The 15,880-nt window shown below is 38.4% G+C and overlaps 1 protein-coding gene across 1 annotated transcript in view; it reads left to right on the top strand.

The window, feature by feature from the left end:
• Positions 1–15,260, top strand: part of MAP7 (microtubule associated protein 7) — a 111,392-nt gene extending 96,132 nt beyond the window's left edge. Inside the window, exons 12-18 of the mRNA XM_085055645.1 lie at positions 1,054–1,246; positions 2,727–2,828; positions 3,113–3,163; positions 3,258–3,315; positions 5,749–5,893; positions 12,522–12,748; positions 13,423–15,260. Coding sequence (XP_084911771.1) covers positions 1,054–1,246; positions 2,727–2,828; positions 3,113–3,163; positions 3,258–3,315; positions 5,749–5,893; positions 12,522–12,748; positions 13,423–13,433 — 787 coding nt within the window. The 3' untranslated portion in view covers positions 13,434–15,260. The remainder of the gene's footprint in view (positions 1–1,053; positions 1,247–2,726; positions 2,829–3,112; positions 3,164–3,257; positions 3,316–5,748; positions 5,894–12,521; positions 12,749–13,422) is intronic.
• The last annotated feature ends 620 nt before the right edge of the window (positions 15,261–15,880 follow it).

The raw sequence follows: 15,880 nt of genomic DNA, 5'->3' as shown, positions 1-15,880 counted from the left end.
GTTTTCAAACCAACACACCTTCATAAAACAACTTGAAAGGAGTTGAGGCCAGTGAGATGATGCTGGTCTTCAGTAAGATAAGTCAGTTGTGAAGAGGTTGAAACATCTTACATTGCTGAGATAAAAAATGGGAGCTGAATTGCTATACTGCTAATCATAAAGGAATGTGTATAGGAAGTAATCCTTATTTAACTCCTTTTGTGGTGATCTCTGGGTGAATTATTTGTGAGGGAAGAGATCTTGTTTGGAGTTGAATATGTGAAAGTATCAGGTGAGTCATTGTTGACAAAGTAAATGAAGTGTTACAAGTTAATAGAAAACTAGAACGAAATGAAAGTATCATTCTGAACTAACCAAGATGAATCTACATTTTGAATGTTGAGTTTTATATTTTTTTTTGAGATAGTAAAATCAGTAAAACTAGAAAAATAAGTGCAGACAAACATCAAGGAAGATCATAAGTACAAAACAGTTTCCACATGAAAATCTACTGAACAGATGAGGATTCTTCAGCTGGGAAGACCATCTGCCCTTTACTTCTGAGTGGGGATATTATAGGCTAAAAATTCCTAAATAATTTGGAAAACATCAAAGGTGAAGGAAAGAAGTTACTCACTCCGTAATACAAGGATGAGGGGCCATTAGTAAGGTTAGGAGGTAACCTTCAAAAATCAACAGAATTAGATACTTTTTTAAATCAAGGAATCATTGCCTTGAAGTGAGGTGGGTGCCAAAATGCATACTGTTTCAAAATATGATTATATGAAATAGCAGAAATGAGTGTTTTGCAAAATGTATGAATCAAAGATATGTTCTGATTCAGAACATATGCGAGTCATAGATCAGGCAGACGTATGCTGGAGAAGTATTGGTGCTGCATTGCAAAGTTTTTTATGTTCCAGAGAGCTTCATGTTTGCCGTATGGGAAGCAGAACAGACTGCAGTGCACCCTTTATCCAGTTAGGATAGTAGCGCTGGCTCAGGAATCTGGTGCTTTGGCTTTCCCCCTTGCTTTTATTGCCTATTTTTCTTATGCTTATTTAATGATTGCAGACAAAAGAAAGAAGAGTTGTCACAGAGGATAGCTGAAGAAAGAGCTCGCCGAGAAGAGGAGGAAGCTCGAAGACAAGAAGCAGAAAAACAAAGGAAGGATGCAGAGGAGCGGGAGAAGGAGGAACGGCTGCGCCGCCAGGCAGAAGAGAGAGAGCAGAAGGAGAAAGAAGAGATGGAGCGCATTCAGAAACAAGTATGCTTCCCTCTTGGAATTTTTGGGCCAGTCTAGCTGGCAGCAAAGTGGGTGGAGCAGCCCCTCTTGCAGAGCACCTAAATTAAAGCAATATCTAAAATTTAAATGCTATCTTGAAAAGTGTTGGGACAGAGTTCATTCCATAGAGTAGTTCAAAGAGCAGAGATATTTCTACTTGACAAAAACATGGGAAGGGAGCTGAGTTTTGGTTGGGTTTTTTTTCCTCTCCCTTTACATTGTATTTAGACCAAATCCTTTCTTATTCCTCATAAATTGTGATTAAAGTATCAATAGAGTTGTACTGGGAAATTTTGATAAATGCTTTTATACCAGAAAATTCTTTGTCCCAACAGTTACAGAAAGTCCAGATGCAAAGATAACTATTCACTGTGTTGGGGGTATAGTACTGCCGAGTTCTAATCCTATGCCAAATACTGTTTTTCTGTGGCGCTGGTGGAAAGGGGTAGGTTTAATCAAACCAAGGAGAACCTTTACCTGGTGTAGTCCTCCTGGAACTGGAGTAGCTACTTAAAAGACATAAGAGTAAATAAATGAAATTAAGTTTCTGAAGTACTTTCAATTTGATGGCATAATGTTGGGTTACTGACTTCAGGACAGGCTCTGGTAAGCATTCTGGATAGGGTTCTTCACTTCTCTCATGTGCTCTTACTTCTTGCATGTGCTTCGTTGGTCTACACTCCAACACTTCAGTTTGCCTTGTAGACATGAGGTTTTCTTCTTGTACATAAATGCATGCTTCTGATAATAAATGTTTAAAGGATTGTGTTAGTGAATATGGCTGAGAAACTCCATTCTTCTTTTTCAGAAGATGTGTGCTACTTTCTCTGAAATGTTAAACTGAGGCTTAACTCAGTTTAGCACTCAGAGATAGCACATGGTCAAAGCTTTTTTTGGATGTTACAGTTGCAGCAAATGATCTGTTGTAGTAGTTCTGACAGTGTCACAGTCAGGGAGTAAGGCTCCACTACAGTATATTCCAGGCAGATTTTGCATTTCATTAAAAAAGCAGGAATGGAAAGTTTGTGCAAATGGGCCTGTGGCTGTTTGCCCTTGGTCTTGTTAAACAGTTACTCTGATGGCCAAACAAAACATTCTACTGCTTTTGTTTTACTCTCCAAAACATCCACCACACAAAACATGGATCTCTCTAAGACTTTCCTGGCTGTAGTTTTAATGTTGAAGGCTAGAAAATTTATTCCTTATTTTTCATCTGGTGTGCTCTAGAATGGGCACAGAACCAAACGTGATGTCCATTGTTTAGTTACGCTCTCTTAATGCTATGCAAAACATGGAGATTAATCAAGAAACGTGCAGTTCCATCTGAAAAGATTTTTGGTGATTTGTAAACCCCAAAAGTGTCTTCACAGTGTTGTAGATATGTGTAATTAAGCATGGAGTATAAAACTGTCCTTAAACAGTAAATTATTCCTCACTTCTTTTTCTTTTACCATCAATGTAGAAAGAAGAGGAAGCTCGCCTGCGGGAAGAGGCCGAGCGGCTCCGATTAGAACGTGAAAAGCATTTCCAAAGAGAAGAGCAAGAGCGCTTGGAAAGGAAGAAGGTAACTCAGTCCAGGCAGAGAAACTACAATTGGTTTTGTCTTAGCAGTCTGTTTCCACCTCTGCAGCAGGAAGTTACCCATGATATAAATGTGCTCTCAGAAAGGCTACAGCTCTCATTGGCCTGATGTGATAGTGAAAGGAATATTGCCAATAGTAATAAATAATTAATCTTTTTTGCAATAAACAGATACAGCTGATAAATGACAAGCAGTTGTGGTTTGGGAGAAAGATATTCAAATTAATGCCAGCAAACATTATTTTACCCCTTTATATTTCATTGTAGAGGCTTGAGGAGATCATGAAGAGAACTAGGCGTGTAGAAGCTGTAGATAAGGTCAGTACTGCTACTCACAGTGTAAATATTGAACATGTTTCACTTCTTTTCCCTAGTGCCATTTTTAATTTACAAAACTGTGCTTCCTTTGTAGAAATCCAATGACCAGCAAAATGGACATATATCAAAGGCAAATCTTACTGGAGAAGCAGGTATTGTGTTTAACTGTGCCCTGGGCACAACAGGTGAATAAATGCCTACTGAGCACAATCATTTGAGAAACAGTTCTGGAACTTGGCACACTAATTGCAGTAAACAAAACCATGAGAGGAACATAACTGAAATCTTAGCACACATTATTCATTTAACTTTTCTGTATAGGTAGTTAGCCATTACTAAATGAGTCCAGTGTTTCAGCAACTTTGTCACATTGATGTTTAGCAAAAGGAATTTGCTTAACAAGTTTAATTATTTATAAAGTGAAAAGAAATTATTTTGTGATTTGGATAACAAAAGAAACTGAATCTACAGTTTCTTTCTTATATTGTTTCAGATGTGGTTGTTGCAGGTTTACTCCATTTTTTTTAAATATTATTTCTTCTTAGTCATCAAAACAAAGTATTCATTTTTCTAAACATCTCGCTGTGACTTCTTTCTTCCACACCTGCCGCCTTATTCACTCGGTCTTTATTTCTTTTTTTGACGAAACTGAGATACTAGAAAAGCTGAGTCTTCTTGTCACACCCACACTCTTATGCTTTCCTTCTACTCCATTCTCTCTATCTTTATTTCTTTTTAAATAATCTATATAAGACTTTAATACTTATACTAAAGGAAGAAAAATAGAATGTAGCTTATGTTCAGAAATTTCCAGGTGTGAATTAGCACTGTTTAAAGATACTGAAGTGAAGCTATCAAATGGCTTATCCTATTGTAGCATAACATATTACATAACATTAATATTTTTTTCCTTTGTATTTGAGATGAGTAACAGGGAAGACAGCAGCACTGGCTGATGGATGAATTTTTTTTCTTGATGTGTAAAGTGAACACTATAATTAGCCCTGTCAGGAAACCTTTTGACACAGATTTCATTACATGTGTTTGTTACTTGTTTACATATTATCTTGGGGAAAAAAGTTTGTGAGCTACTAATACAGGACACATATGGGATGCCATCTTTTTCTGCAGGCACTCTAGAAAGTGTTATAAACCATTTAAATAATTCCTGAAACTGTGAAGATTTCCATAACCTTTGGCTAGTGCTTTCCCTCTAGAGATAAAAGATGAGTAGTCTTCTGTCAGTTTCCTAAGGCAGAGGAGACTTTGGATCTCCATTTCCCCAGGCCCAAGGGAAGGCTGGAGTACTTGAGTGACTGAATGAAGAGAAAACTGCTCTCAGCCTTAGGGCTGCTCTGCTGTTTGGCTTTGCATTATCTATACATGCTGTTGAATTAAAGGTGTGGATTAATGGGCATATTCCATCCATATTGCACTTTAACAGACCTCTGATTATCCACAAACAGTTTGTTTTTAAATTTTTTTCTTAAGTCTTACTGTTTTTATTGCCAAAACCTTTAGGGCAATAGCCAAATGACACAATGAAGCAAATCCATCACCTTTTTGTCATTTGTTTGGCCTCTGCTTCAAAATAGGAGATTGTGTTGCATTTTGAAAGCAGAGCAACTTTTTCTTCTACTTTTTCCTTTTAAATGTTAAAGCAACTATATCTCCCTGTTATTCCATTTGTAAAAGCACAGAAATCTCTGTTTTGAGTATCTTCCATATAAAAACTTGGCAAAGATCAGTCTAAGACATTCAGTATAGAAGTCTGCAGCCCAAACATCTAGAGTACAGTGAAACAGTGCAGCTGAAGGACGGACTTGTTAGATGAGGTTTTGGGTTATTGAGATAAATGTGTCTGAGCCTATGAATACTGAATCACCCTTGCAATTACTGTAACAGATGTTAGCATGAGTGGGGTGCAATTGCTTCCTTTTACTGACCTGTATATGAATTAGAACAACTCTAGATATAATGCAGAAGGCTGTAGTTGTACTTAAAAAGAAAACCACAAGGCAGGCCAGTATCGTGCATCACATGGTTTTGGCATGAGGGAAACAGATAATCTAATTTTATGTTGCTCTCTGCAATGTTTTACAGTAGTAATTTGGTACTTATTGGTACTTCCCAATAGAGTTTTTTTTCTTGATTTTCTTTTGAGTTACTGGAATCAAGAAATACCGGTGTATGGAATTACTGATGTCCCAGTGTTGTTCTATTCCATTCTCTATTGCTACTTGAAAAGTGCCAGCCTAACCTTCTATCAGATATCAGCCTCTTTTGCCCATTGGCTTATATGTTGGAATTGTGCGTATCATTGTAAAACGTTTATTCTATGACAAAGCTATGGCTTTGAAATCTGTGACATTTACTTTGGACCTGAAACAGGCTTTGTGTGCCCAAAAACTCAACAAAAGAGATGGGGTTGGGTAGAGAGAGAGGGAGGGGTGTGGGAATGATATATTTTTTTAAACTGTAATTTGCCTTGACTGTGCTGGCTTTTGTAGAAAATATTTTACCCTAATCCACAGGGTAGATGATGCTGCTGCTTGGTTTGCTGAAAACATGTTTTCTCTGTCCAGCGGCAGCCAGTCCTGCATCTCCCTTGGAGCCTGCAGCAGGGCCTCAGCTCCTGGCACAGCACGCAGCACCAGCTCCGCACAACGGGACTCCGGCCGCCTGCACACGCGTGGTGGTTCCACACCAGCCCCCCGGAAATGTGGACAGGTAAAACATTGCCAACTGCCAGGGGGCTGTGCTTAGAGGATGAGGGCTACTAGAGCAATAAATTACATTCAGATCCACGTGTTCACTAAATAAAGAAGAGGCAGCTGTCCAGCCTGCCTTGTTTCCTGGTTTTTTTTCTTTTCCTGTGTTCAGAAAAGAGCTTCGTCATATTTCAAGTAGCAGTAACTGATTTTTGCTAACTGATGGGGGAAAATTTTTTAAAATATAGTGCATGTTCTTTGCAGTGTTTGAAACACTGTGCATTTGCCAGCAGTTATTATATTTATTGAAACTTAATGGAAAAGGAATTTTTTTTCTGTTCCTGTCTATGAATTAAGCTTCATAAATCCTACTTGGGGCTTGCATTGCTAATTTTCTTAATTGGAATAATGAATACTGTGCTTTCATCCTTGATGTTTTGATTTCTGAACTGCTTGAAGTATTAGCAAATGTTGTTGTAGATATGTTCTTGGTGTGAGATACAGGACTAGTTACTTTGCTTATGCATTTAAAAGAACCACCTTTGTTCCTCATAAGGATTATTTGGGGAGGCAGATATTATAGATTGGGAGCTCTCTGTAGCCATGAAGCAAGTCACTCAGACTTTGAGAAATCGTTGAAATGCCTGAAGCCTCAGTATTGAACCGAGTGGCATCTGTTACATAAGCATGAGCTGTCAGTTATTTTAATTTTAGTGATGAAGAAAGCCATATAATCTCATAGTCCTTTCATGTTTTTTGCAGGTAGTGCCAGAATATGCATGGAAAAACTAGAATGTGGGAAGCCATTGTGTAGTCTGTAATAGACAGTATGTTTCAGGGTGTGATTGGCACTAATTGAAGGAGGAATTTGCCCTCTCTTGATCCCTCCATATGCCTGGGGGATCTTAGCCTTCTGTCATGCTGACAAGGATGCTCCTGCTGAGAGCAGTTCTGTCAGTGACACTGAGCTGCATTGGATGAGCTGCACAGCACTGCCTCATAATTGTGTTGGGCAGCTATTAAAATGTTAATCACTCCCAGCTTTACAAGCACCTTGATGTTTGAAATGTAAAATATGCCCTGCTAATGAGTGCTGTCCTGTACCATTATAATCTGCGTGGAAGGAACCTTAGAATGCCCACAGTGAAGAATGAATAAATGAGATTGAAGAACATTGACAAAAGTAGGAAGTGCATGTAAGGTTGTGGAAGGGAAAACTGGCATGCCAGGTTGGAATGTGTCTGCTTCAGAGGTACATCCAAGTGATAGAAAGGTGAAGCCTGAAGCACTTGGTAGTATCCCATAGATTTTGTCACATGGTAAAAGCTGCAGGTGTCAACACCCCTGCTACTGCACCTCATGTTCTGTGGTTGTGTGGCATCCACATACAGCTGACACGGTAGCACACACAGGGCAGTGGGTGCAGGTTGTCTCTTGAGTGAGCACCTCACTCCAGCCCTCAGCAAGATTTGGCCTTTGCCTGAAAAAGACTTCATCATGTTTCAAGGGCAAGACTGTTGAGATTTCGGACCAGAAGTGAAAAAGGTGTTACCTGTGGGACTTGTGTCATGTGCTTGTGTGGGCGAGAGGACAGAGTGGTGCAGAAGAGTCTTCCTGAGGCAGCTCCTTGTTGGAGCAGGGCTGGTGGCTGTAGTTGAGGTCAGAGTGTCTGTAGTTGGGTCCCTCTCCAGACAGTGCAGGTGCTCTGTCCCTTGCACTGCTAGTGCTGAAGAAAGATGACTTGGAAAGCTACTGGAGGTTTGTGTGGCAATAAGGAGTGCTACTCTGGGGCATCACAGAATGTTGCCTGACTGCCTACTGTGCTGAGCCTTCATCCCTCTTCATCCCCATCATGTCATCCATCCTGTGTCAGCTTTGTGGCTGGGATTCAGCTGGAAATCACATGCTTGTTTCCATTTTCATCAGTGAAATGCAACAGAGGGCATCTTAAAACATTCTAGCAGAGAGACAACAATTAATTGCAGTATTTCACCATTCTCTGGGGCTACTTTTGATCAGCAGTGCAGATCTGTTGCTCTGGAATGTCACCATCATTCCAAAACCATTGATCTTCATAATGAAAATGCTGTGATCTGCTGCATTATTTACCGTATATCTGTTGTCAATGGTTACTAGTTTTACTGTTAAATGATAAATTTTATTGCAAATAATAGATTGGTGCAATCATTTTCCCCACATAATAATTTGTCCAAATTCTTTTTGATATTCCTACTTCTGTGTTTTAAACAAATGAATCTTAATCAATTTTTCGTAGACTTAAAGCTTTTTCACTTAGTATTGAGAAAGTAAAAAAGCCAGATGTATTTGCTTGTGAATTGAGCCAGTTTACCATGTTGGTACTCACGGTTTTCAAATAGATCTTACATAAATTCTTGGTTCATAGAAACAGTTTCTTTTTCCATAGTCTTCTGAGTTAAAATGCATGTCTGAATATGAAAGCGATTTTTGTGGTATGGTAGCTTCAAGTGGTGCCAAAAGGGTTCTGATTTTGCTGCCTATGCTTGCTCTGAGTGTCTTTTCCACAAGTGAATTTGGTTAAACAATTTAATGCCCAAATGCTAATGATGAATAGTGACTCTTATGGGGAAGGTGTGGGGAGGTAGTGACCTTATATCTAACCTGGAAGTCTGTGGTGAGAAGACTCACAGTCTAACTTCAATGAAGGCTTTGCTCATCCAGGTGTAGAACAAAGAGTAACACTAAATATATTTAAAAGTGGAATGGTCCAAGAAAATTTTCCAGTTGCATAGTAAAGTATCTAGAATTACCACAAAAACTGGTAGTTCATGGATACTATGAGTTTATTATAGGCATGTTAACTTCTGGCTAGATTCCGGGTTTTGGTTGGGGGTTTTTCCAACAAATGGAAAAATTAATTGAACCCGTCATTTGCAAATAAGATACAAAGTTTAAGCATTTTCAACTTTTTTAATAAATGATAATATTTCAAAAAGATTTTTTCCAGAATCAAATCTCTTGCTTTGCTGCACAGTAGAATCCTGGAAGAAGCCTAATAGTGGGAGTTTGAGTTGGACAACCCTACAGCTGCCTAATCCATAACCCACTCGCAGATTTTTGCTTGTACTCCATTTTCTAATTCTTGGCCCAACAGAGATCATGTCTGCTACTTCTTAGAAAAAGTTATTTCAGTACAGTGGTTTATGCTGACAGTACTTTCCTTATGGTATTTACTCTGTAATTCTTCTTTTCTGTGCTGTTTTCTACAAACGCTTGCAATGCAGTGCAGAATGCCTCAGTGAGCATGGTTCAACTCTTGTGTCTCCATCCTGTGTGCATGGATCTGCGTAGATTAGATAAGTTTTTAGAAATACACTGGGTGATTGTCTTCCTATCTTGTCCTGGAAAAGAAAGGTCCTCATTGCTGCTGGCTGATTTCAATGCTGTTGTCTCAGTGGATTAAAAATAAGCACCATTTATTTAACTCATCCAAAAGTCTGGAGTCCATTTTGCTGTTAATATCTATCTATGTCTTCTCTGCAAAAATCCTCTCAATAAATGAGGCCACTGACATTGTCCTTCAGATAAGAAATAGCAGCTGTGAAAATATTTTGGCATTCTTCAAAGGCCTGAAAATCTGTATTTTATTTTTTCTTATTCAGTGTTGATTTCTGAGGAATGATCAGAAACAGATCTACTGAATTCTAGCCTGTCTTTACTTTTTACTCCCTTCAAATTCTAATTTCAATCTGTGTCTATACAGAGTTTTGGCTAAAATTATCTACAAGAGATATAATTTTCAGTAATTTTAAATTTTTTAGATGCTCAGTTCCTTTAATTAAACTGGCTTCTCTTTTCTCAACATCTTCCAGTCTATCTTGTTAATAGTGATGTGTTCAGGTCAAAATTTGAAGCTGCACAGATGCTCTTCAGCTGCCATGGAGATGTCCTTCAGATGCTTGCAAGACTGTTATGTTTGGAAATACACTCTGAACAACTCAGGAAACTTTTCTTTTTTCTCTGTTACATAAGTGTCTTGCTACAAGCACACTTACGGAATATGCTAGAATGCTGAAACAATCGTTATTTCTGCAATACTGTATGCTGAAAAGGATGTCTCTGGTGTTGCATTGGACACTGAGGCAACATTAAGAATGTAATATAAGATAGTAAGAACAGCTGTAGCACGTAAAAAATCCTCTTTTATTTTTTTGTGTTCTTTGCTTTAATGGCCTGTACCACAGTGTAAAGGACAAAAAAAAAGGTAATTACGAGGAGATCCTCTGGCCAATGAAGGGTTGCTAAGCATTGTGGTCCAAATGTAACCATAGACTCAAGTAGTCCCTAAGCTGCTAATTACCAGAAACTGGAGGGCATACCAATCTCCTAGGAATTTATCTAATCTTCTTTTGAGCTTGTGGCCTCTAAGATGTTCAGTGGAAATTAATTCCACTGTTCGATTTTTCCCTTTGTTTTGTCTAAATATGTTCCTCAATGTAACTTGGTGGATCAAGCAGCATAGAATCTAGAAGATTTTATACCACAAAATTTAGAATATTTATGGTCCTGATTTCCTTTTCTGTCCCCCCTTTGTGATTGTAGAGACTCTTCTGTCTCAAAAGACACTGTTCAAGTCTGAACAAGTCCTGGTCTAACTCACTGTGTAATACTGGCAGTGCAATGACAAATAAATACGAAATATGAAGAATTATTTATCCACGAAGTCAGCTGATAAATTGGGTAGAAAAATTCTGTTTGCAGAAGCAAGAGGCTCCTTCATTGCTCCTACTCTTGTTGAACTACTGTGCTATTTAATTTATATGAATGAGTAGTTGCACTCTTCCCACCTCTTTCTTACCCCATTCATCAAACTTGGCAAGTTATCCTAGCCCTAGTATAGTTATTGGGAGTAGATGGGGATAAAATAAGTAATAGGATGCCTTATAGTGAATAATAACCTAATAACTGAGCATTACAGAGCAGGTTTTAATAGTCATAAAGCATTTCACAGAGTTTCCTCCTCATTTTACAGATGTGGATCTCTGGCACAAAAAGGTGATGTGACTTAGGACCTTTCCCAGGCAGACTGCAGAGTTTCTGTGTCTGCTCTCAAACTCAGTGCAGTGAAATGTATTTTTCACTTTGAAATTTGCTCAGCTTATCAACAGATGAAAAAAAGGGGAGTACCTTTCTGAAAAAGAACTGGTGATGGTTTGAAAAACTGGGAAGGCTTGATATGAACACCAGTGTGTGCTTCTCACAGGAAATCTGGGCTTTGGATAAAGCATTGCCACTTTCAAAAAAGCAATAATTATTTTCTGTCTCTTGGGAAATACTGTAAAACAATTATTTTAATTGTTTATGCCCGGTTGTGCACCCAAAATAGCCAGCAAATGAAAATATACCGTATGCCAATTACAATGCAATTACTTTTAAAATTAGTAAATGTACTGTCAGGAGAAAATTAACCTGTGAAACCAAGTCACCTGCTGAGAAATGGCCTGAGGAAGTTGATAGCCAAGTTTCCGTGTAGAAAAATTGGATTTGAACTTCTGTGGCTGAAACATTTCCAAACAATCAGAACAGCTGTGATGTGATCCCTATAGGGAATAGGAACCCAAGATTGTAAGAATCTGTTGAGGGCCTTAAGAAGCACCTGTGAAAGATCACAAGATTTTTGAGTGTTTGTTGAGTACTTGCTCTTGCCTGAGGAGCCTGTGGCCCCATTACTGTCATCCTGTCCACTGAAACAGCACCTTAGTTTCTTCCCTCTGGCAGGATAGGACAGGACATCTGCAGAGTCAGAAAGCTTTGACAATGCAGCACCTAATAAAGGGCTTGGGAGGGGAGGAGCAAGGCTGTGAGACCTGAGTGATTGTCATCCAGGGAGTGTAGGTGTAAATGCACAGTGGCTGTGCTTGTGCTGCTCTTGACTGGGGGAGATGTACAAGGGCTTGCTAATAAGGCATCTCTGTCACATGGGAGATGGAAAACAAAAGCGCAGATTGATGTGAGGAGTTCTGGGAGAGAGTTCTTTTGGCTTGGACATGATCAACAGGACAGGTATGGAGCTGGGTAGTGCCTTGGAAATAAACCCCAAGAGCTTGTATGGAAGGAGGCACTGAAAGCAGCACTACATTGATGAGGGAGTTTTTTCTCTGGATAAGTGGCATATGGAAGAGGCTGTTCCAGACTGGGTGGCAGGAGATGATCCAAGAAATCATTAAAAATACAATGATCTTATCCAAGGGCAATTACATTGATTTGCAATCAGAGGAAGGGTACAACAAAGGTTATGAGATCTGAAAAAGATGTTAGAGGCTGTAAATTGCATTATGTGGGTGATTCCAGGCAGTGGTGGTGCTGCAGGGGTTTCCTTAATGCTTCCCTTTGCAGTCCCTTCTGAGACCACAGTTCCCTTACAGCACCCTGTAGTTCTGGCTATCATGTAGCCAAAGGTCCCATGTGTTTGAGGGAAGGAATACCTAGGTCTTGGCTGCAAAAATAGTTTTCCTACTGTGGTAGAAGCATAGCTTTGTTTTCACTGGGTAAAAGGATGCTTTGGATTTATGCAGACTTTTCTTCCATTTGTAATACTGCTTTGAGGATGACTAAATTTCTGTTCTAGATAACGTATGTAAAGAAAAATTTCTATGTTTGTCTTTCAGCAATCTCAATCCAGAGACAAATGCAAATGAAAATGGAATGTCTATGCAGAATGATAACTTTGAAGAGATCATGAACCTGCCTATTGGTTCTAAATCGTCCCGGCTGGATGCCATGAACAATGATGGAAGCAATAGTACCGAAATTCCTTTGAATCCAATTCTAGCCTTTGAAGATAAGGGGACTCTCTTGCCTCAGGTAGATAGTGTTCAAACACATCAAACAGCAGGTAGGTTTGCAGTGGTTCGCTAACACTTGTAATGTGTTGTAACTGATAGAGGTGAGAGATGCCAGAGCTCTCAATTTATATAAGTTGATTCATTTAAGCATTTTTAAACCCCTCATTATTTGGGGACAGGAACACATCTCCTCTTTGTAAAGCTATGCATGCCATGCACAAATAGATATAGTGCAAATGGTTGTGAGGCCTGATCTTTTTTTGGATGAGGGCTTCTCAGATATACTTTACTTTCTGCCATTTGAAGTTGCTTGGAGAGGTTTGCCCTGTGCTTTCAGACAGAAGTGATAGGTGGCAGCTGCTGCTCTGAGCTTATGATCAGCAACTGGGTTCCAGTTTTACAAGTGCAATGCTTGACACACACATTCAGAAAGGGAGCTACTACTTTTTAAAATTCTGGATGTGCTTTCCTCATTAAGTTTTTGCAGGCATTAATATTGAGGGATGGTTTGCAGGACACTGGATTTTTCTAAATTATACCATAACTTTTCAAGAATGTTAGGTAAACAAATACCAATTTGGCAAATTAAATTGGATAGCCCTTCATTTTTCTGTGGCCTAAAAATGTAAGGAAAACCATCTTACAGTAAAATAATTGCATAAGCACATAACATTTTGAGGTAAGAATTGCCACTCTAACCTGTCATTTTTACCTTCTGTTGTAGAAGTGATCTGATTGTTTCTTCTGAAGAACCAAAGGTGATATGAGCATCTCTGCAGTCAGTGGAGTTTCTTCCATGCTATGAAGGAGTGTTTTATTTTTTCTCTCCAGTTTTTTAAAGATTTCTTGAATATCTTTTTTGGAACGACTTTAGTAAAACCAGCAGAAGAAATGAGGGGAATAGACTTGGATCACCATTCTAATAGCTTTCATCACTAGAAAAATCATGCTTCACGTGCGTTACTTAATATGGCTATTTCCAACAAGCTTTTTTTGTTAGTAAATGAATATTTCTGCATTCCTTAAGACACAAGACACTGGAATCTGAAAGTAACGGCTGATTTGGGTGGTGGGACTGATTCTTTTTTGTTTTTTTTTTAAAGGTGGATGTTGGTTTAAAAGGCATAATTGTAAAATTGGCAAAGAATCTTTTACACTTTGTGGTTCTAATACTTGAAAAATAAATGCCTCATTGCTCTACAAGTAGAGTTAATGGGGCGTTTTATTTAAACCTGTTGGTTTAAATGTTATTGCAGAGAACTCTAATTATGGGGGCAAACTATAGGCTTCTGTATCAGGTTCTTGTAAATGTAATTCCTACAGGGACATTCTGTAAATTGAGACGTCACTATGATCTTCTCACATTTTCTCTAAAAACACAAAATAAGACAGGTTTTAAAATGTGAAAATTTGAGAGCGTTATTTTTTCATGGACAAGAGGAAAAGCTATTGTTCTCCTAGATGATGTATTTATGACTTTTGCTCAGTACAGAAATAAATCATTTAATTGAATAAATTAGACAAATGTGGTAAAACGATACTGCAAACTTGATTTTTTTAAGTTACATCCATGTTCACAATACTATATTAGATGTGTGTGCATATGTGCACACACATGTGCACACACACATACAAGGAAATACCTTGAGTCCTGTAAATTGCTGCTGTTCCTAATGATGGAAGACTTTTTCTTTGCCTTATCAGACTGTTGAAGACTGTGTGAAACCTGGGATATTTGACTTTTGGATGATGATGATGCAGGTTTGTCGATTTGTGGGGTTTGCTCGTTTCAGAGCAGATGGAAAATGGTCATTGTGCTTTTTATGTAGTGTGAGGTTTTTTTAAAGCAGTGCAGTTTGAGTGATAAGAGGAGCAATGCAGGTTGCTTTCTCTTTAGTTTGATGCTGATTTCTACTGTCATTCATTGTTCCATCCCACACTTTTGGTTGCTGTTGTGCAGAACTGTAAAATCTTGCACGTTTTTGTGCTTTGCTAAACGATGCTGTTGGAGGCAGAGCTTGCTCTGGGTGTTTGAGTTTGAAGCATCACCGAAGGTTTGGGGCATTGCTTTCTGAATCAGTGAGAAGATCCTTGGGTAAGGGAAATGGAGGTTCATGGGCTCTCAGCTCCTGCTGACAGAGAATGTACCATTAAGATTCCTGCACTTGCCTTTAGCAAGCACTGAGCGAGGCCCCTAGGAAGCTGGGCAGAAAGTCTGTGCTAGCAGAAGAAATCTTCTGAGACAAAAGACAAAGAATTTTTGAAGAAATTTCTGCTGCTGCCAAGTGTTCATCTTATAGAGGAGATGGGATAAAAGCAATGGAAATAAAATGAAAGAGACTTCATCTGCCAGAATATTTATGGAAGGGAAAAAACAGCCATTCAGTCAGAGTGCTTTCAATAGTAACTTGTGACACAGTAAAATGAATTGGGTTCCTTTCTTGCTTTCTTTAGTTTTCCATGTACATAGCCACAATATTTTGAAGTGTCCAAAATATGTAGTTTTTCTTTAAAACTATATATAGCATGTAAGTACCAAATAAAACTTGTTTGAAATATTTATTTCTACTTATATTTTCATTTTCTTGATATTTGAAGCAAGAGTCAATCTCTGATGAAAAACTCTTCTTGCTATTCCTGGTCTGCTTAAAACTTCACTTCAGGTTTTCTCTAATTTCTTTACTAAAAAATCAGTACAGAGTCACTTGCAACTAGAAAGAGAGCAAAGAAATAGGCATTAACATTTAGCTTCAGTTTTAAGTCTTCGGATTCATTTAGGCTCAGGTTTAAATTGTGTTAATCTTGAGCTATTTAGGATTGGTTATAAATTATGCTGATCTGGTTTTTGTGAGACTCAGCACACTTCTTCACTGTTGGCAGTAAAAATGGGCCTGCTTTATTTCACATATGTACTTTGGGTTTTACTTACAGGGCTTTTTTTTGTGTTTTTTTTTTAAGCCAGTTTATCATTACATTCAATCCAAGTTTGCTTCAAATGAGAGAATTTCCTGTTTCAGGGGCCTGACATACAAAATAAAAAGGAGGGATATAAGAGTATAAGTAGGTGTATGAATTTTTTAAAAAAATATTTAATATTGAATTTTTTAATCTTTTGGTTAAGCCTCTTCTAATGCGAGGAAAATAGTTTCTCTTCTGTTGAGTGTTGTTCTTGACAATAAAAT

The sequence above is a fragment of the Lichenostomus cassidix genome, chromosome 3 (assembly GCF_008360975.1).
Source record: "Lichenostomus cassidix isolate B80296 chromosome 3, HeHo_3.0, whole genome shotgun sequence".
NCBI lineage: Eukaryota > Metazoa > Chordata > Aves > Passeriformes > Meliphagidae > Lichenostomus > Lichenostomus cassidix.
This window is presented reverse-complemented; position numbering and strand designations above follow the sequence as displayed.